Source organism: Rhincodon typus, chromosome 15, assembly GCF_021869965.1.
Source record: "Rhincodon typus isolate 14 chromosome 15, sRhiTyp1.1, whole genome shotgun sequence".
Lineage (NCBI taxonomy): Eukaryota > Metazoa > Chordata > Chondrichthyes > Orectolobiformes > Rhincodontidae > Rhincodon > Rhincodon typus.
Window position 1 is genome coordinate 52,821,981 of NC_063346.1, and position 21,354 is coordinate 52,843,334.

Below are 21,354 nucleotides of genomic sequence, written 5' to 3' on the forward strand. Positions count from 1 at the left end.
GTGAGGACGAGGGGGATTCTTTTTTGGTTCTTATTGCGTGGACGAGGTGTGAGGGATGAGGTGCGGGAGATGTGGGAGACACGGTTGAGGGCGTTCTCGACCACCGAGGAGGGGAAGTCACGGTCCTTGAAAAACGAGGACAGCTGAGATGTACGGGAGTGGAATGCCTCATCCTGGGAGCAGATGCGGCGGAGGCGAAGGAATTGGGAATAGGGGATAGCATTTTTGCAGGAAGGTGGGTGGGAGGAGGAGTATTCTAGGTAGCTGTGGGAGTCGGTGGGCTTGAAATGAATATCGGTTTCGAGGTGGTTGCCTGATATGGAGACAGAGGTCCAGGAAGGGGAGAGAGGTGTTAGAGATGGTCCAGGTAAACTTAAGGCTGGGGTGGAAGGTGTTAGTGAAGTGTATGAACTGTTCGAGCTCCTCGTGGGAGCACGAGGCGGCGCCGATACAGTCATCAATGTAACGGAGGAAGAGGTGGGGTTTAGGGCCAGTGTAGGTACGGAAGAGGGATTGTTCCACGTAACCTACAAAGAGGCAGGCGTAGCTTGGGCCCATGCGGGTACCCATGGCTACCCGTATTCTATCACACTTGACTTGTATCTTGTAGACGGTGGGCTAGCTTTGGGAAGACAGAAGGTTAGTTACTCGATGCAGGGGGTTGAGTCTTTGACATTCCCTTCCTCAAAAAGCAGTGGATGCCGAACCTTTAAATATTTTTAAGGCAGAGTTAGGTAGATTACCAATGGGCTGAAAGACTATCTGGCGTGTGCAGGAATGTAGAGTTGAGGCTAAATCAGATCAGCCATGATTTTGTTGAATGGTGGAGCAGGCTGAAAGGGCTTAGTGGCCTTCTCTTGTTCCTTCGTTCATATATAGGTGGTCTAGGCTCACATTGCAGAAATGAAAGAACACTACAGCAAGAGTAGGAAATTCCTTTGTGACAAGAGAGTGCTTTTTGTGCAGTTGCCATTTGAGGAACCTGATAACTGGCTGCCTTCCTGCAGTAGAAATTGTAGCCAGATGGCTGGCTGCAGACTTGAGACTCATGGTAACTGTGTAAACATGCCAGGCAGCAGCCAGAGCAGGACTGCTATGCTTCAGTGTGAGCGCCTCACGATTGTTTCTTTCCTTCGTCCTTTTCCTTCAAAGGAAGTGAGTCACTCCCCCAAGTTAAAAACAACTTTCTCCCTCAGGCTGTAAGCTCTGGAAGTAAGACTGAAACATCTAAATTATTAAGACCTTGCTATTTACACCCAGAACTACCTCTCCCTTTATAACTGCATTTGAAATCTGCCAAAATGTTTCACTTTTGAATCTTTCTGTACCTCCTGCCAATCCAAAAACTACTAATTACTTAATTAACCTTTTTAAACAGCAGTCACAGTTAAATGCTTCTTCTAAAAAGCTAATTAACAAATTGCCCAAGTTCTTGCTGGATTAATTTCAGCTGTCCCTGTTATTGTTTACTCTCCACAGCAAACACTCTGATCTTGAGATTTAAACTGGCGATTATTGTGCAAGTGGAAATCTGTATGCTCCTCAGGTTTCTGATCCCCAGACAACCTCTAACTTTCTGTGGCTTGGAATAAAGTTGGCTGTGATTTGTGAGTGACTCTTCAAATGGAAATGAGTGAGTGGTTTGTACCAGAAAGGAACCTTGTTCCTGTGCATGTTGTAGATTTAGCAGACGTGTCCTGGAGGTGCTGTTGGGCCCAGCTTGTTGGTACGATAGGATTAGAGGTGCTATTGGCCATAATGGACTGGGAATGATGAGATGGCAATGAAAGGCCGTGCTCTCACTTTGCTGCTCCCTAACTAGCCCCCAAAAATCCAATCCCTCCTTTTGCCTCTGGCTGCTGGACAGAGGTCGATATCTGAATAAATCTGACCAACGTTTGTATGTACAGTGTGATGGATGGTCCAGTATATTGCAGTTTCTGCCCTGTCCGTGTCTTATCAGTATTAATAGATCTCCTTGTATTGCATCGGGAGAGTAATCATTGGACCAGGGTGATTACCAAATCCTTCCCTCTCTTTCCTGAATTTTATCAATGATATGTTCTGCTATTTTATAGCCTTAAGGGAAGAGACACTGATTGCAGAGGAAGCTGAATGTGTTCTCTGCAGAGAGATGTGAGGAGGTAATACTAGAAACCATTCAATTACATCAGAATTTTAAACAACAGCGTCTGAGTTCTTGTATTTGGTGTAGTATGTCTAGATTTGGACCTGACCTCTATGTAAATGATGAGGTAGGAGTAGGTTTGTGAGCAATTTAATATTCTAGCTTCTGGGGTTTTGAAGCGAACCAAGTTTTATGTTTAGGAATATGGAAGGTTGGTTGGGGTGAGGTTATCCGATTGTGTTGTAAATACCTTGATAATGGTTTGGCTGGGTGTTGTGATCTGGATGGGGGAAGAGGGATTTGGAGACGTGGCTGGTGTTTGTGATCTGGGTTGGGGAGAGGGACTGGAGGTTTGGCTGGATGTTGTGTTGGAAGTGACTGTACGTGCAGTCCAAGGGGTTTTACGTGGGTTCCAAACCCTTGGTTTAACGCGGCTGAAGTGATTATAAGCCTTTGGCCAAATGCTGAGACCACCCAAGCTCTAGTACAGCAGGTTGTCTTGAATTTGGAGTGTGCTTCCCTGCAGCACTTGGTTGTTGACTGTTTTACATGTAAACCTGACAGGTTTGTACAGATTAAGAAGCATCTTTTGTTGAGTTGGTGTGTATCCCTGGGAATATCCCTCATGCACCAAGTCCTTTTTCGTGCATTCAGAAATTCTGAAGAAGGGCCCAGACCCAAAACATCAGCTTTCCTGCTCCTCTGATGCTGCCTGGCCTGCTGTGTTCATCCAACTCCACACCTTGTTATCCTGGATTTAAGGGAAGGTTGTGTTTGATAAATTTGAGCAAATTTCTTGACATGATAACTGAATGTCGATGAAGGTCATCTTTTCGTGGTCTGCGTGGACCGTAACAAGTCTTTTTGATAAGTTCCTTTTTGGCAGACTTCAATAATGCAAGAACCCATGGGATCCAAAGCAAAATTGCACATTGTCTGCTTCTCAGCCAATTTTGGATCCAGAAGCGATGATGGTAGAAGGACGTTTCTGTGACTGGAAATCTGTTTCCAGTGGAGTTCTACAGGACTTGGTGTTGGGCCCCTGGCTGTTTGTGGTTTTCACTAACGATTTGCACTTAATTGTAGGGGGTATGATCAAGAAGTTTGCAGAAGACACAAAAAATGATAGAATGGTAAATAGTGGACAGGATTGCTGTAAATACAGGAGGACATTGACAAACTGGTCAGCTGGACAGAGCAATTGTAAATGGAATTCAACCTGGAAAGTGTAAGATGATGCTTTTGAGGAGAGCTAACGGGCAAGGGACTTCAGTATAACTGGTAGGACATTGGAAAGTACTGATGACCTTGGTATGCCTAGCCATAGATCTCTGAAGCTAAATGGGCATTTAGGTAGTTAACTTATCTTTATTAGCCAAGGCATAGAATGCAAGAACAGAGAAGTTATGCTGGAACTGTATAAAATGCTGGTTAGGCCACAACTGGAGGGTTGTGTGCCATTCGGTAGGAACAATGCACTTGCGTTAGAGAAGGTGCAAAGGGCCCTTATCAAGATGCTGTCTGGACTGGAGGGTTTGAAATGAGATTGGATAAGCTGGTTTGTATTTCTTGGAGTTGTGAAAGTTGAAAGGGGACCTGGTAGAGGTGCATAAAACTGGGGGGCATAGACAGAGTGGATAAAAAGTGCTTTTAGATTGCTAAAGACATAAGTAACCAGGGGGCATAGAATTAACATAAGTAGAACAGCAAGAGGACAGTTGAGAAATATTTTTACCCTGAAGTTAGTGAGTGTCTGGAGCCTGAAAGGGTGGCTATGTCAGAAAATCTGCCTGTTTGATTGCCGTAGCTTCCAGCACTATGGGCCAAGAGCTCGGAAATTGGATTAGTCTAGACACCTCCATCTTGAATAAAGCAGACGTGCTGGGCTAAATGACCTTCTGTGGCCTAAACATCTGAGAGTGCAAATGTCACTCGTACATGTCCAGCTTCTGTATGATCTTTAGTTATACCTTCCGGGTTTTTGACTTGTGCCCTGTGGTCTCGCTTGGTGGTAAAGGCGACCAAACGTCAGTCAGCCCAGTACCCAAGAACGTGGCCTTGCTTTTGCTGTGATTTACTTTGGTTGCCTTGGATTTTCACTCTCTTCCATGTTTCATCCAGCCTCATGCTTGATCAAACCTATTGCCAAATCCATAAACAATAAGAGGAGAGAGGGCAGCCTTACTTAACTTCAGACTTGATCAGAAAAGTTTCCGCCCATTGATGGAAACTGGTCTCCACTCCCCTAACTTCAGTTGCTTCTCTATTGGTGACTGTGCTTTCCACAATCCCTTTTGGGATTTTTCATTACATTAAATGCTTGATGTTTGCCTGCTTGTCAAAACTGATTGGATTGAGGGTTTGACTGCAGTTTGCATGTGCGTAATACAAAGAGTTGGTTTTGAGCATTGACTCGGGTGTGATAACTGCACATATGGCCATTGATGCCGCCTCCCTTTCAGAGTTCAGGGCTGATGCTTGCAGTGATGTTGAGTTCTTGTCAAAGTTTCACCTTGTTCCCTCAGGCATTATGCAAGCGGGAACACTTAGTTGGATAGTATGTGTCAGGTGGGAGTGGAAGAAACTGGTAGAGTTGCATTGTTGAGATAGCTGACAGTCAGTAGTAGTGGGTGTGGCAAATAGACTTGGTGTGAGAGAGCTCATGTTCTTTCAGTCAGTTGGTGCCTGGCACAGAAATCCTGCATCTTAGAAGTTATTTGCTATATTTCGATTTCTTCAGCAATGACCGACAGGAACTGAGACTGTGATAACGTAAGGACTGTGTGCTGTATTGGGCTTTGGAGCATAATAACCCTTGGGTTGAGTGACAAAGTTCCCTTCTGGGTGGCCCTGGGGATCAGGAGTCTGTAAAGAATTCAGACACTGATTAGAGAGTGAATATGAGATACTTCATTATTGAAAATGTGCTTCGTGGTTCAGCTGTCAGCCTAGGGGGAAGATGTTCTTTTATGCTGTCACAGAATTCAGATTTTGTGGTTCTAGTCCTGGTTCTGCAAGTGTAAAGAAGCGAGTGCTGGATGCTTGCTGAATGTCTCTGTCTCTGTGAGTTTACTACTTCTGTCTTTGATTTGGTTCCAATTTTCACCCCCTGCTCTCAGTGCCCTCTGAGATCAGTTCGAACTGCTCATTCCTACGAGCTCAGTGGCAACTGGCATGGGTGAGCATTCCTGGTCAGTTACTGGATGAAATAATTATTCCTTTTGGATTGCTCTGAACTTGTATTTTGGAAAATTTTCATCCCATTCATTTTTCTTAAATCTGAAGAGGAGCGGGAAAGCAGCTCCTCACCCTGATGGCTCTTCACCCTGATGTCCCATCCTACTGACTCCATTTGATACAATTATACCACTTGGTGAGTGGGTTGTAGAATGTTTCAAATTTCCTATCCTACTTGGATGAAATAGCTAATGGGCGCAGAGCTGTTAACCTTTTAAGTACGGCTTTATAGCGTGTTTGGTAGCGTTGGTGCTGGGTTCGTTAATATATTAATGATTTGGACTGGGGGTTGGCCTTTTGATGCTGTTTGTCCATCCTCTAAGTGGTGATCTGGATTAACTTTGATAAGTAAATAAGAAACAGTTTCTAATGGGAGTGAGGTCAGTGAAAGATACAGCCCTGCCACTTCAACCAAGCAAGGTGTATTGACCCCACTTTTGAGGGCGGGGGAAACCCTCTTGTGACACTGTGGTAGTATCCCTACCCCTGAACTGGGAGGCCTGGGTTCAAATCCTGCCTGTTCCAGAGGTGTGTAATATTCTGTGAATAGGTTTAGTAAATTTTTTTAAAAATGGAAAAGTGGCAGGCAAAGGTGCCAGAGGAGCCATGAGAAAACTGTTTTCCATGCTGCAATTTGACATGTGCTACCCGAAAGAGTGGTGGAAGCAGATTTTTACACTTTCTAAAAAATATTTGAATAAATTCTTGAAGGGAAAATGTTGCAGTTTAATGGGATAAGAGCAGAGAGATGGGGATTATTGGACAGCTTTAACAAAGAGCTGGTGCACACGTGCAACTAACGGTGTCATTTTGTGTCGTACTATTTTAATGTGGGAGGCAATCAGGACCATGAGATTGCCTGGGAAATTTTGGTCAAATGTCAAGAGTGCACATATTATTGGAACATCTGGCCTGTGCGGGTAGAGATTATTGCCCGTTATCTGATGTGTTTGAGTTTGGAGGGAAATGTCTCTCGTTTGTGACAGTGAGACCTGCTGCACCAGTCTGACATGGGGCATGGCGTTGAGGTGAGATAGTGGATATTGGGCTCGCCTTGGCCTTCAGTGGGTTCAGGAAGAGTCCAGGTACATGACTGATGGCATGTACATAGCTTTTATTTATCCTTTTGTCTTTGTTCTTGAGTGTTTTTCCTCAAACTTTTGTAATAAAAATGTGAATGTTTTATTTGATAGTCCTTTAACTCATTTGGACATGTAGTATCTTCTCTCTCAAGGCACTTGTGGGAGGAGGGAGGGATCAAAGAACATGATTGGAGAAAGACAACAGGCCTGGATTGAAATGATAGCATCAGAGGAGCAGGCAAGTTGACGTTTTGGGTTGGGACCCACTATCTCTGGATTTAAATGATGATGTTTTAGAGAAAATCTCTCAAAAGGAGAACTGATCTCTTGAGATAGAGATGGGGAACACGTAAGTAGAGCCTGTGATGGGGTTAGCTGTTTTAAGTTTTTTGGAAGGAGGATCTCCTTATTTTTAACCACAGTTCAACTAATGTCTGACATCAAAGCTGTTTATGCTGGATTGACAAATCCTGGTCCTGGACATGAACAGGGTTTGACTTCTGGTTAGATGTGATGGTTTATCAGTGAGCATATCACAGTTGACACATTTACATGTTAAGAAACCTCCCCATTGGACAGAATTGGAAGTAACTCTTGCAATTAGCATCCTGTAGTCTGACTTTCCTGGTTGTTCAGCACAGGAAGGATGTTGGAAATATTGCAGTGGGCCAGTGTGACTGTTTTGTTTGCTATGAGTCCTGGGATCCAGAGAGCTATGTAGATCTGCAAATGAGTGAGGTCATCTCCTCACCTTCTGAACCGGGTGAGTAAACTGGATGGGACATCTTCTCCACATTGTGCTGGTGCGTGAAGTATGGTCAATGTTTCTCCTATATAATGGGATGAAATTGGAGTTGCGGAGGTAGTGTGGTGTCAGTAGGTGTGATGCTCATCAGGAACAGGAGGTGCAGGTGCCGTTCCCAGGATGCTGACTGGGGTGGGTGCAGAGTGGCAGACCCAAGATGCTTGGTGAGAGTTGTTAGTGGTATTGTGGTAATGTCATTCGAATAGTAATCCAACTCCAGGCTAATATTTTGAGGACGTGGGTTCAAATCCTACCATGGCAGGTGGTAGAACTTGAATTTAATAAAATCTGGAATTTAAAAAAAAAAATAACAATGGTGATGTAAAACAACTGTTAATCATTGCAAAAAGTCATCTGGTCAGTAATGTTAGAAATCTGTCCTCCTTGCCCAGTGACTGTAGACCCATAGCAATGTGGTTGATGCTTAACTTCATTCTGAAATAGCTGAGCAAGCCACTTAGTTCACATTCAATCAGGGATAGGTAACAAATGCTGTTCTTCCGTCCCATGAACATGTTGAAAAGAAAATGGAAGGTAACATGGCAATTTTGATTTTAGTGAATTGTCTTGGTGTAAACAAATCTTATAACCCCACCACAACATCTCCCTGCCTTCACTGGCAGGTCATCAGGGCACTGTTTGTTTGGTAAAGTGTGAAACAACTTGAGGTATCGATTGGTTGTGAGTTGCCTGTTTGAGCTGAGGTTTTATGAATGGATAGAGATAAACAGATACTGTTTATTATCTTTGGTATCTGTGACTTACAGCCAATACAGTCTATCATATGGCTAGATGGTTTGGGACAGGCCTGGTACAGCTGTCAAATTGGCCTCATTAGTTATTGAAACTAACCCCAGTTCACTAACTTAGTTGAGCGCGAAACATGGTAAAGGCTAAGTATCCTGTTGCCAATTTGTGACTTCAGTGTGGAGGCTGCATGCACCATATATTCTCTACACAATCCCTGGTGTTAATCTTTGACCATTGCTGTGTAAAGTACCATATGATCCTGCAATGCATCTGTGTAACATATCTGCTACTCCTTGTCTCTGACTTAGCAGTTTGATCATGAGCAAGTTCAGACTTGATAAGAGGGTTGGCTCTGCAGTCAGTCTAAAGCTGATGATTAATACTCGATGACTGCCTTTGCCTTTGCTTTACAGAACAGAAGGTTCTAGATGTTTCCATGGTACCAGGCACCAGCACAGGGCTGAGGCTCAATATGAATTTACATTAAACCAGACTCCTGCATTAACCCCAAGTTTGATTTGTTCTGGCTTCCTGCTGGAGACATTTGTGACAAAAGCAAAGCTTATTTGTGTCTTGCAAACTTTCAACAGGCAAATGTTTCTCCCCACGTCTGCACGCATCACAGGTGACACAAGCAGGGGATAACTCAAATACTGCTGCTGGCCCATTTGGAGAGAAATCTGCTCCAAAAACCAAAGCACATATCTCTGACTTGTGTGGTTTTGGTGGACTTGGGCGATCAACTTGATTCTCTGGTAGAAAGGCCTGTGATTCTAATGGGAAATCAACGTGAAGCAACTCATTTGATCTCCTCTGCCCATATTCCCATTGGGAAAGCCTCTGAGATTTCACTGTTCAGGCACAGCACTGGTTAAAGAAACCACTTTTGGAGGGTACCAATTACAGAAATGCAACATCAGGTAACTAGCAACCTAAACAGAGACCAGAACAGTAGAACAAGCAAGGGGGATGATGATAAATGGAGCAGGTAGGAAGAGATAGAAATGGACATGAAGGAGAAGCCATAGAGGGGAATTGAGCAAAAGTTTTGGGAGAAGCAGTGAAGATGAGGGCATAGAGTGTTGATACAGAAGTAAAGGAGACAAACGAGTGAGGGGAAGAGTCAGAGAATCAGACAAAGAGGGTGGAACAAGAAAAGTAAGTGAAATGCATGAAGGAGGGAGAAAAACAAAGTGAAGGCAAACAGCTGGTGGAATTCAAATTCCAATTAATCACATATAAACAGATGTCATAGAGACATAGAAACATAAAAGATAGGAGCAGGAGGAGGCCGTTCGGCCCTTTGAGCCTACTCCGCCATTCTTCACAATCATGGCTGATCGTCCAAATCAATAGCCTAATCCTGCTTTCTCCCCATAACCTTTTGATCCCATTCGGTCCAAGTGCTATATCTAGCCATCTCTTGAATACATTCAATGTGTTGGCATCAACTACATCCTGTGGTAATGAATTCCACAGGCTCACCACTCTTTGGGTAAAGAAATGTCTCCGCATCTCCCTCCTAAATGGTCTACCCCAGATCCTCCGATTGTGATCCCGGTGCTGGATGCACCCACCATCAGGAACATCCTCCCTACATCTATCCTATCAAATTCGAACAGGACTAGATAAGTCTCTAAGATCCCCCGCCTCCCAATTCGTCTGAACCCCAGCAAAAACAATCCTAACCTGTCCTGCTGCTCTTACCTGGTCTGGCCTAAATGTGACTGCAGACACACCAAGGCAGTTGAAACTGGCCTAGCAAGTCACTCTGTTGAAGGGCAACAAATTCTAGATTTGCCACATCCCATGAATGAAAAAGGAGGGAAAAAACTGAGGAGATAGCGACACATAACTAAGTCAAAGGATAGAGGCTGAAACAGAAGCTTAGAGGAACTTGTTCTCTATGATGCAGAGTCCATTTGGGCAGAGGTAGAAAAAGCAGCAAGGTGAAGAAAACATCGGTAGGAGTAGTGTACAGACCCTCAAGCAGTAGCCACTCTGAATCAACAAATAATAGGAGTATTTAAGAAAAATAGAGCAATAATTATTAGTGACTGTAATCTTTATGTTGATTTGGTTTAATCAGATTTGAAAAGGTAACTGTGACAACAAATTCATAGCCCATTAGGGATAGTTTCCTAGAGCAATGTGTCATGGAGCCAACCAGGGAACAGACTATCTTGGATCTAGTAATGAGTATTCAGGCAGGTTTGATAAATGACCTTGAAATAAAAGATCTCTGAGGAAGTAATGATCATAACATGATAGAATTTAATATTCAGTTTGACAGTGAGAAACTTGGGTTGGAAGCAATTGTTTCTTCTGAGATTTGAGAGACTTTGGAACTCCTTGCCACAGAGTGCTGTGAGGGCAGAGTCCTTGTGTATATGTAAAGCTGAGAGAGATTCATGCAGAAGTGGAATCGAGGGTTACAGGGAAAGGGCAGGAAAGTGGGCATCAGGCTAAAGGGGCAAAACAGCCTAGTCCTGTCCTATTTCTCATGATCTTATGCCTCTTTTTAGGCAAGAAAAAGAGGGGTCAATGGAAGAGTTGTTGCCAAAGTAAAAGTGAAACCTATAGAGGAATTCAAAGTGGAGAGGGAAAAAAGGCGACTTAAAAGAGGGAAACGTAGAGAGAAATGAGAATGCACACGATGAGGAAGATAGGTTAAACTAGATCAGAAGATAAGGATGGGCAAAAGTGCTGAAAGGGAAGGAATTGGTAAAATATTGAGGGCAGTGGGACTTCTCTATGTCTGCTGATGTCATTATCAGTATACAATAGTTCTTTTTGTGGCTCGTGCCCAGCAGCTCCAGCTGAGCCTGTTGTTGTCATCTATCTTGTACAACTGCCAATTGATCCCTCCATTCAAATACATTGCCTGTAAAATTGGCACTGCCCCCAAGTTGTTGAGCTTTGTATACATTTTTTTCTGTGCTTGCATTGAGGGTCTCTTCCAATTATAGCCAAAGTTTTCAGGTGACTAGTATTTTGTTACAGTTTATTGTTCTTGAAATTTATTCTCAACCTCTTCTGTGCCTGTTTCTTTTATGCACTTTTATAAGACATTAAAAGTTGAAAAGCTTGTCCAAGTTGCAAGTTCTTGAACATGCTGTGCCTGATGGTTGATGAATAAAACTTTAATTTCTGCTCTTAAAGAACTATGAGTTCAGCACTTGGGGCCTTGATTCTATGTGTATATTCTAATATTGAAAGGCAATTTGACAACTTGACATGCCCAGAATTGCAGTGTTTTGAACCTCTGGGTCATTGTGTTGGAGGAAGCTTTGGTTCACTGAGTAAGATGATCTCAGCTAGAATACTTTGTAGGGCAGTGATAGGCTGCTCTCTTCTGAGAGCTCTAAGTCATGACACAATGTCTACTGCAGCGTTTTATTTTAAAGATTGGATCACATTCAATAATTTGTCAGTTTACTTATTTTGTCTGCAGTACTGATTTGAGACAAGAATAAGATTCCAATAAATTGTGTGACTGTGAGTTGTGATTTGTTTTGATTAAATCAGACCCCTTATTCCATGTTTCATGTTTCATGTTTCATGTTCCTATGAAATGTCCTGTCTGCTGTTTTGGGTGTGTGTTTGTGTGTATGCTTGTGGTGTGGTTTCATAGCTCAACAGGTAATTGGTCTGAAACTTGCTCTGAATGTTGTCGCTTCAGACTCCAGGGTGGTGAGTGTGAAACTGCGCATGATAGGCATTTTGCAATGGAGGTGGTGGCTCCTGTTGATTTTTTTTTTTTTTTTTTGTTTTTTTTTGTTTTTTCCTGGAGAAGTTCACTATTTTTTGTCATCCTGTAGGTCTATAATCTTTATTTCATTTGTGGGTTGCGGGCATCACTGGTTGGCCAGCGTTTATTACCTGTCCTTAGTTGCCCTTGAGAAGGTGGTGGTGAGCTGCCTTCCTGAACCACTGCAGTCAACCTGCTGTGAGTTGACCCACAATGCCCTTAGGGAGGGAATTCCAGGATTTTGACCCAGCGACAGTGAAGGAATGTCGATATATTTCCATGTCGGGATGGTGAGTAGCTTGGACGGGAACTTGAAGTGGTGGCATTCCCATATATTTGCTGCCCTTGTCCTAGATTTCCTAGCTTTTTTAAAGCATTTAGAATTGGGAGAATTCAACTGCAGAAAAATTACTTCTTTAATATTTCTTTATTTGTATAATAAAATATCTGGTTTTGCAATTAATTGTTTGTCTAGAAAGCAGAAATTCCAAACCTATCCTTACCTCATGCAGTTGGTGCATCTTTTCCCATCGTGTAGTAACAGTAATCTGTAGTTGGAAGTAAGAAGCTCTGGATATTTAGTCTGGTGGAACAAAGCTTGATAATGCAATGCACTGTGTTCCTGCTGTCTGATAACTTTCCAAAATGTTCACATTTCACTTGGCAGAAGTACATTAGGACCCTGGCACAGATCTGAGGGTGTCTTTCTGTGATGCAATGCTTTTATTCCACTCTGGAACTTGCATACTTCTGGTTTTATATAGGCAGAAGAGGAAAATCTTGATAACTTTTTAAAGACAAAGTGTCTTCTGCCAATGTAATTCACATCAAATCAAAATGGAAATGCTGAGGGAATTGTAGCTGTCTCAACTCCGGGGTCACAGAACTCGTCAAATCCATTTAGTGTTAGTTTTAGGATACTTTCCCTGTTGGTTGTCTCTAATCTATCAAACAGTAACTTAGTATTTGTGTACATCTTAAATAATTATACAATGGATTTGATCTAGTAAAACTTCCCAAGATGCATGACAGAAGTATTTTCAGACAAATTTGACATTGAACAATACAAGGAAATGTTCAGATAAGTGACCAATAGCTTAGTGAAAGAGGTAAACTTATCAGTGCAGTATATCCACTTCCTTCCTCCCAGTCATTAATATGTTAACAGTTACAGTCCCAACACTCACTCATATGGAACTCCACAGGTCAGCAACCTGAAAAAGCTGCCCATTAAAAATTCTCTACCCACACCAATATATTACCTCCAACTCCATGGGCTCTCATGACGCAATTTTCCTTTCACAAGTCCACAATGACTCTGCTTGATCTGGTTTCCAGGTATTTGCCAGGATCACAGTGAAACCATGTGGAAGGAATGACTTGATAATGGTATTCCTAATTTTCCCTTTCCCTCCCTTAGGAAATTCTGCCCTTAGTGGTGTGACTGAGAGAAGGAACCTGGCAACCTGAGCATGGCAGTTCTGAACCCTACTTCTTCATCTGTATGTTTGTTTCAGCCAGACTTTTTTGTATCAGGATTGGGACAGAGTTTCTACTTGGCTCCATTCTTATCCAGGAATGGCTTCTATTTGCTATTAATGATTGGTACATGGAATAATCAATAGTAGCCTTTGAGTAAAAGGCATATACTACAAAGGAGAGCCTGTTTTACTACAGATGTACAAATCCTTGGTTCGAACCCACATTGAGTTCTGCATGTGCTTTGGGGGTCCACGCCTTTGAAAGGATATGCTTGTCTTTAGAAGTCCAATGCAGAATGTGCCAAATATTACCAGTGCTCCAAGCGTTAGATTTTGAGGAGAGATGATGTCAACTAGATTTGTAATTGCTGTAATTTTTTTTTTAAAAGAAGGGTGGTTTGAAACTTAATGATTTCAAAAAGAATTGATAAGATATAGAGACAAAGGTTTTCCGCTGGCTTGAATGTTGAGGACAGTGATATGCTTTTAAAATCACACTATGCAGGTCGGGAGAGAAGATATCAAATGCTTAAAGAAAAGGTTGAAAGCAGTATTTAACTATTTAGCATAAAAAGCAGTTGATGTAAGCTCAGAAAATAGCTTTCATCCATGATTAATATTTCTGCTGGGTGAAAATATAAAGTGTCCTCAAAGCAACGAGTATTGCAATAGATTTCCAATGTCGTGGGTTTGGGGGAGGTTATTGGTCAAGAGTGGGCTGGTCATAGTCCTGTGATCACGTATGTGTCAGTGTTTGTCAGGAACCAAATGCTGGTGTTAGTCTCAAATCAGGGTGGAAGAGCCCAGATTCGGGCCCATGGCTGTTACCAGACTTATGAACAGACCTCTCAATGTATGGGAGTTGATCTCAGCATCCTCTCTGTAGTTGTAACACTATATATTCTGCATTCTGTACTTCTGTAAAGTGTGATTTATCTGGTTAACGCACAAAACGATAGTTTTCACTGTGTATCTCCATGTGTGACGGTAATAAATAAAATCAAACACGAGAAGGAACCTGGCACTAATTAACTGGTTAGAAACAAGGTTGAGGAATTCTTGGGGTGATTCTGAATGTAGAAAGTTAAGGATAGAATACAAGATATTAACATATTAATCTGAGGCAAAATATCTGGTTCCATGGATAAACAGATGAAAATAAAACCGAGTTTTGAAAGGGAAATGCATGGTTTAAAAATAGGCTTAACAAATAAGGAAAATTGTGGAATGTTGAAATTATAGTGGTAACATTCAAAGGAATATTAAAAGGGAAAATGAAAGCTTGTATTAGCTAATGTAAAATGAAATAGTTAAGTTTCTAAATCAACGTGTTATTGAACATATGGGAACAATTAGGCGTGAATGCTGGAGTAAATCTGTGGAGGATGAAGCAATGGAAAGGATATTAAATATTTCAGTGATTTTTCACAAACTGTGGTGCAAGTGGGGACCTCCTGAAAATAAACTGTAAAAATAGACTTGATGCTTTTTTTAATTGAGTGGTGGGGTGGGGGGAAGCATGTGAAACTTAGATGTTACTGGGCCCTGATGACTACACTTTGGCTTGGGAGAGAAGCCAAATAGGAGATGAAAGGCATTTTGCTTTCAGTGTTGCTTTATATTATGCCTAAATATGGAAAATATGTTTGCACTGGAGACCAACCCATGTTAACATCCTAGTTTAAGTGAGGAAGGTTGGAATAAATCATATAACCATACACCAGTTAATCAAACACCAACTTTGGGCAAAAACAGAAAATGATGAAGGAACTCGGCAGGTCTGGCAGCATCAATGGAGTGAAAGCAGAGTTAACGTTTCAAGTTCATTGAGTTTCTCCTGCAATTTCTGTTTTTGTTTCAGATTTCCAGCAGTCGCAGTTCTTTGTTTTAATTTACTTTGTCAACTTTGCAAGCTGTTAGAACCTATAGTTTGAGATTGACCATAACATTTCCCACTCAATATTTATTAAGTTTATCAAAGACTATCAGCAGGGATTTGTTACAGGAAAGTTGTTTTTGGCAGATTTTGAGAATACTTGAAGAGGTGAATAATTTTAGAAAGATGATGCAAATATAATAGATGGCAAGTATCTGAATGTTTGTTTGGATGATGTTCACTCAAGTGTTTCACTAAATGCCTGATTTTTTTTTCTGAAAAATCCAGCAGCACAAGTAGAAATTTAGTGAACTGACCAAATATAGCATTTATGCAATAAGTATGTTGAAATGAAACATGCCAAAATATGTTGTAGCAGCTGGAAACAAAACAGAAATTGCTGGAAAAGCTCAGCAGGTCTGGCAGCATCTGTGAAGAAAAAAAGAGTTCACGTTTTGGGTCTGGTCTGAGGAATGGTCACAGGACCCAAAATGTTGATTCTGTTTTTTTTTTCCTTCGCAGATGCTGCCAGACCTACTGAGCTTTTCCAGCAATTTGTTTTGTTTCCTGATTTACAGCACCCACAGTTCTTTCGGTTTTTATTTTGTAGCAGCTGGAAGTTTGAACTATTCTGGCAGAAGGTCATTGACCTGAAAGAGCCTTTGTATGAAGATTCTGCTGGACCTGCTGAATGTTTTCAATGTCTTGTGTTTATTTGGATAAATAGATGTGGCGAATGCTGAAACTCCACAGGCCAGGGCTGGTCCCACTATTATTTACCTCCATGATCTGGTGAGACTTTCTCAATTTGCTCATTGTGCAAAAGTAGGTGGTTTAGCAAGCTGTGAGAAAGTTTGTAAATGATGTCGGGAAGGTGGGTGGGGGATGCAATTTAATGTCGATTAAGTGTGAGGTAAGGCCTTTTGGCAACAAGTCATGAAATGGGAGTATACATTTCAAGGCAAAAGGTGTGGATGATCAGGGAGCCTTGGAGGGTATTGTTGAGGGTCGTGGGGAGCTGGTGTTGGGACTTGAATGCACAAAGCATTGCACAGGTTTGCAAATATCTCAAGAATGTTGAGTCAGTTTGAAAGCAGCTTGATCACTAGTACTGGTTTGGTTTTGAGTTTCTGTCATGTTAGTAAGCAACAGGCCCTGCTTTAGGCTGGCATCATCAATGTTGTACAAAAGCTGATTTCATTGCAAAGCCTGGAAGGGTAGTCACATAGGAATCCAGGTGTAGGCCCTGGAGCTGTAAAGGGGTATTATCAATTCTATTGCCATCATTAAAACCAGGAGCATACCAGGTTACTGATTTGAAGTGCTTCTGTAATCTGGTAATGATTTAACTTCTACTTCTGAACAAGTTTGTTTTCTGTTTTATTGGACAATGTACATGAGCTTTAGGAGGATATGGGGACATTGCTGTAGTAATTCCAGTTTCTTCATGTGGCAGATTACATGGCTTCGGAAGATCCAAGACCACGAGCCATTCAACTGTAGCATCCTGAGGAAGACTTCATACCCAAAATATGAACATTGATTCTGTCTGCCAATGCTGCTTGTCCTGTTCCATATTTCCAGCATTTATCTCAGCCATTCAGTGGAATCTGACAATCTTCTCACTTCCTATCTCTAGGCAAGAAAGTTTCCCAGTTCCCCTGTCCAGCAGGGAAATCGCTTCATCATTCAAAACCTCAAGATGATCAGCTGTCTGCAGGAAGACAAAGTGAGGCTACAGGAGGAGCTGAATGTGACTGAGCCTCGAGGGCAGGCATTGGGCAGCAGTCCACAGTCACAGGTATTCTGGCTATGTGCAGATGGTGAGCGAGACGCTAGGGTGCGGGACCGCAGCTATAATGCTGGGCCTAATGAGACGATATTTAATCTGCTGTTGTTTGCCAGCTACTGAGGTAATGTCATGCAGGACTTCAGCCAATGCCCACAGCTCCAAAGGGATGGCTTTGAAATTCTCGGCTTGCATCTTGCCCACAGCTGGAAAGTGTCAGTGTGCGGTACTTGCTAGATGTATTGTGTTTCCATTCAGAACCTGACAATGAGCCTCCAGTAGTTCTCAGTGAACCTGTTACCCATCTCTTTGCCTCTTGTAAGTGACAGGCAATACACAAAGCTTTTTGACGCGTATGTGCTTCTAATCCCTGGTGTTATGCCCACAGCTCGAGGGGCTTGAAGTGAAGCTGTCTGACCAGACGCAGGAACTGAACAGACTGTGCTCTGAGCTGGTGAGACTCCTGTATTGTTACCGTGAGCAGACGCTTGTTAAAAATGTACTTCCTCAGGGTAATTAGAAGTCATTGCCTATCTCTTTTGACAGGGCACAACCGACCTGGAGAAACATTTAGAAATCCTGGTCTTGGAGAATGATCGACTGAAACAGGAATTAAATGGCTGCCAACTCCAGCTCCAGCAGCTCCGGAATTCTCTGTCTGGGTGCACTAACTGTGAGCACAGCAAGGTAAGAGAGCGCTTGCATTTAATGGCATCCTCTGTGACCTCCGGTTTCCCAAAAGTGCTTCACGGTCACTTATTTCAAAGTGTGGTCACTTTGTGGGAAGTGAGGCAGGCAATTTGTGCACAGCAAGCTCCTTAAAAACTGCAATGTGGTAATGACCAGAACACGCACTCTTTGTCATTGTCTGTTAAAGGTAAACATTAGCTGAGATACCAAAGGGGGCAGCCTGCTGCTCTTTGAAAAATGCTGGAGGATATTTTGCATTCTGCCTAGCAGGCAGGGTCCTGATTTAATATCCAATGTGAAACCTCTGGCAGGGCAGCACTCCTGCAGTACTCAGTTAGCCTCAAATGCTGGTTTATTATCAGTGAGCCCCAGTTCATTGATGGCAGAGCATGCCAGGCTGGATGCCGGATATATCTTTAATAATCCTGTCTGGTATGAGGCACAGAGCCCATCAACTCGATCACTTGGGCTATATAGAGACATTTATTTTAAATTCATTCTCAGCTTGTGGATTTTTAGTTTCATCCATGGGATGGGGGGCATCACTGGCTGGGCTAGCTCTTATTGCCCATCCCTAATTGAGTCAGCCACATTGCTGTGGGTCTGGAGTTACATGTAGGCCAGACCAGGTGATGGCAGCAAGTTTCCTTTACTGAATGATATGCATAAACTAGATGGGTTCTACCAGCTATTGGCACCAGTTTCATGGTAACCATGAGATTATTAATTCATGTTGCTGGCAAAGCTGACCTCCCTATACCAAGTTGCCCTTGTGGTGGGGAGCTGCTTTGACTATTCCAACCTTCAGGTGAATCTGTTCCCACAATGCTGTTGGGAAAGTGATGAGGAGAATGGTGAGGAAATGCTCTTCCCTTGTTCTCTTACAGTGTACTTTGCACAAATTTCCTGGAAAAGTATGCTACACTTTTTTTTTTAAAACTTATTCCCGAGTTGTAGGCCACAACTCAATATTTTGTCCTGAGAAGAGATTTATATAGATGTACGGCAATCAAACAGGCAGTTCAGACCTGCAAATCCACACTTGAGCCTCCTCTGGTCTAAATCTATCATCGTAATCCTGCTCCCTCAAATGCTTTTCAACTTTCCCTTAAATGCATCAATGCTATTTACTGCAATGATGGCAAATTCCACATTCTCAACACTTTTGTTTTTCTTTATTTGAAGGGATTTCTTCTGAATTCCTAACGGATTTCTTATTGCCTGTCTTATGTTGACGGCCTCTAGTTATGCTCTTTTCTGCAAGTAAAAGTGTTCTCTCTATCCTTTCTATTAAAACTTTTCAGAATTTTAAAGACTTCTGTTAGATCACTTCACAACCTTGTTTCTTTTAATACAGAAAAGATCTAGCCTTTCAATCCTTTCCTGAAATGTATACCCATCCATTTCTTGTGTCATGCTTGTAAATCTTCTCTGACCCCTCCAGTACCCCTACATCCATTTTATAAAAATGACCAGAAACTATACACAGTACATGAAGTGTGGTCTAAGGTTTAGAGGTCTAGCATAATGGTAATAATTAACAATTTTATAATGCAATTGTACCCATTTCCCTGACTCACCTCTGTGGCTGTTATAGTAGTATTAAAGTGGGACTTCCAGAAAAACTAGCCTGTCAGTGCTGATAGGACAATGATTATCTACTCTTAGCAGGCAATTTAAGAATAGTTTTCCTGGGGGATTTGCATAATATCCAAGTTGATTTAGAAGTGGTCTTTGTTAACTTTTATTTTTCTGTTTTTAATCAAATTACTACTATTCTATTAAAATATAGGAACAAGAAGAGATAGAAAGAAATGATTGAACAGCCAGAGCTGTTCTTTTCAGGCCAATACATACGTTTGCAAATCAGAAGAAGGGATTAAGCATGTTGAAAGTGCATGGGTGGAGCTTGAGAAACAAGAAGTGAATAGTGAAAATTTGCTAAGCGAATCAAGTTTCTGAATTGTATAGCTGCCTTGCACTGCAGATCTCAAATCCACAACTCTGACCAGCCTGGTCTAATCCAACTCTTGTACCTTGTGTTGGGAAATAAACCAACATTTTCAAAAAAATGTTAGGTACTGACCAAGTCCTAAGCATTGTCTGTTTCATCATTCAGTCCTGGCCAAGCACCTAATGGCTGAATGCCGAATAATCCATAGCAGAGATTCTGTTCACTAGCCCAGTGAAGGGGTAATCAAAAGGGAAGAGCCTTTTACCCTAGCGCATTGATGCTTGTGTCCCTCTTGAGTGGGTCTAGAGATGACGTGGAAACTGATTTTGCTATCATCTCCTAGCTACACGTTTACACTCACAGCAAGGATTGCTGATGAGCAAAAACTCTGGCCAGCAATTTTAATTAATTAACTAACCAATACCAGGGTTCTGAAGCAAGTTTTAGCATCTCTATTGTCATCGGCTATCTTACTGCAGATCATAAATCAACTTCAGAGGAAAATTAGTGAGGAAAATCACTTTCACCCCAGGAGTGCGTGGGAGATCATGCCTCTCAAATTTGTTAGAGTTCTTTGAAGTGACCAGGAAGATTGTTAAGGGCAGGGCGTAGGTGTTGTCTATATGGATTTCAGTAAGGCCTCTGATAAGGTTCCACATGGTAGGCTGCTCTAGAAGTTTAGATTAGGTGGAATCCAGGGAAAGCTGGCAAATTGGATACACAATTAGCTTGCTGGTAGGAAGCAGCGAGTAGTTGTGGAAGTATGCTAGTTGCACTGGAGGCCTGTGACTAGTGGTGTGCCTCTGGTCAGTGCTGGACCCATTGCTGTTTTGTTATCTAAATCAACGATTTGGATGAGAATGTACAAGCATGATTAGTAAATTTGCAGATTACGCTAAAATAGGCAGGATCGTGGACAGGAGAAAGGTCATCAGAAATTGCAGCAGGACCTTGATCAGCAAGTGGGTCTAGAAATGGCAAATGGAGTTTAATGTAGCTAAGTGTGCGGTGTTGCATTTTGGAAAGCCAAATCGAGGTAGGAGTTTCATGGTGAGTGGTAGGGCCTTAAGGAGTGTAGTGGAATATAGGGACCTTGGAGTTCAGGTGCATGGTTCTCTGAAAGTGGAGTCCCAGGTAGACAGGGCAGTGAAGAAGGCTTTTGGTATGCTGGCCTTTATCAGGGCATTGATTATAGAAGTTGGGAAGTTATGTTGCGGTTGTACAGGACGTTGGTGAGGCCGCACTTGGAGTATTGTGTTCAGTTTTGGTCACCTTGCTATAGGAAGGATGTTATTAAACTGGAAAGAGTGCAGAAGAAATTTTCAAGGACTCATTGCCAGGACTTTAGGGACGCAGTTAGAGAGAGGTTGGACAAGCCAGGACTTTTTTTCTTTAGAGCGTCGGTGACTGACTGGGGAGCTTATAGAAGTGTATAAGATCATGAGAGGCATGGACAGGGTGAATCCACTCAGTCCTTTTCCCAGGGTTGGGGAATTGAGGACGAGAGGCCTTTTTTTGCGCTGCAGCCTTCTATGACTTACTGCGCAAGCTACCTAGAATACACCTCCCACCCATCTTCCTGCAAAAATGCCATCCCCAATTCCTTCGCCTCTGCTGCATCTGCTCCCAGGATGAGGCATTCCACTCCCGTACATCTCAGATGGCCTCGTTTTTCAAGGCCCACAACCTCCCCCCCCCCCCCCCCCCCCCCGTGGTCGAGAACGCCCTTGACCGTGTCTCCCGCATTTCCTGCAACTCATCCCTCACACCCCGTCCCCGCAATAACAACCAAAAAAGAATCCCCCTCGTCC

General features: G+C 42.5%; 1 protein-coding gene across 5 annotated transcripts in view; it reads left to right on the forward strand.

Moving 5' to 3' along the window:
• Positions 1–21,354, forward strand: part of kifc3 (kinesin family member C3) — a 48,446-nt gene that overhangs the window by 5,603 nt on the left and 21,489 nt on the right. For 3 of the 5 annotated variants that reach the window (XM_020509817.2, XM_020509820.2, XM_020509818.2), the window contains exons 3-5: positions 16,750–16,911; positions 17,288–17,353; positions 17,446–17,586. In XM_020509817.2, the coding sequence (XP_020365406.1) occupies positions 16,813–16,911; positions 17,288–17,353; positions 17,446–17,586 (306 nt within the window). In that variant the 5' untranslated portion in view covers positions 16,750–16,812. Of the gene's footprint in view, positions 1–4,770; positions 4,901–16,749; positions 16,912–17,287; positions 17,354–17,445; positions 17,587–21,354 lie in introns of those variants that run through there. The other 2 variants (XM_048605812.1, XM_020509819.2) reach the window with 2 other exon arrangements.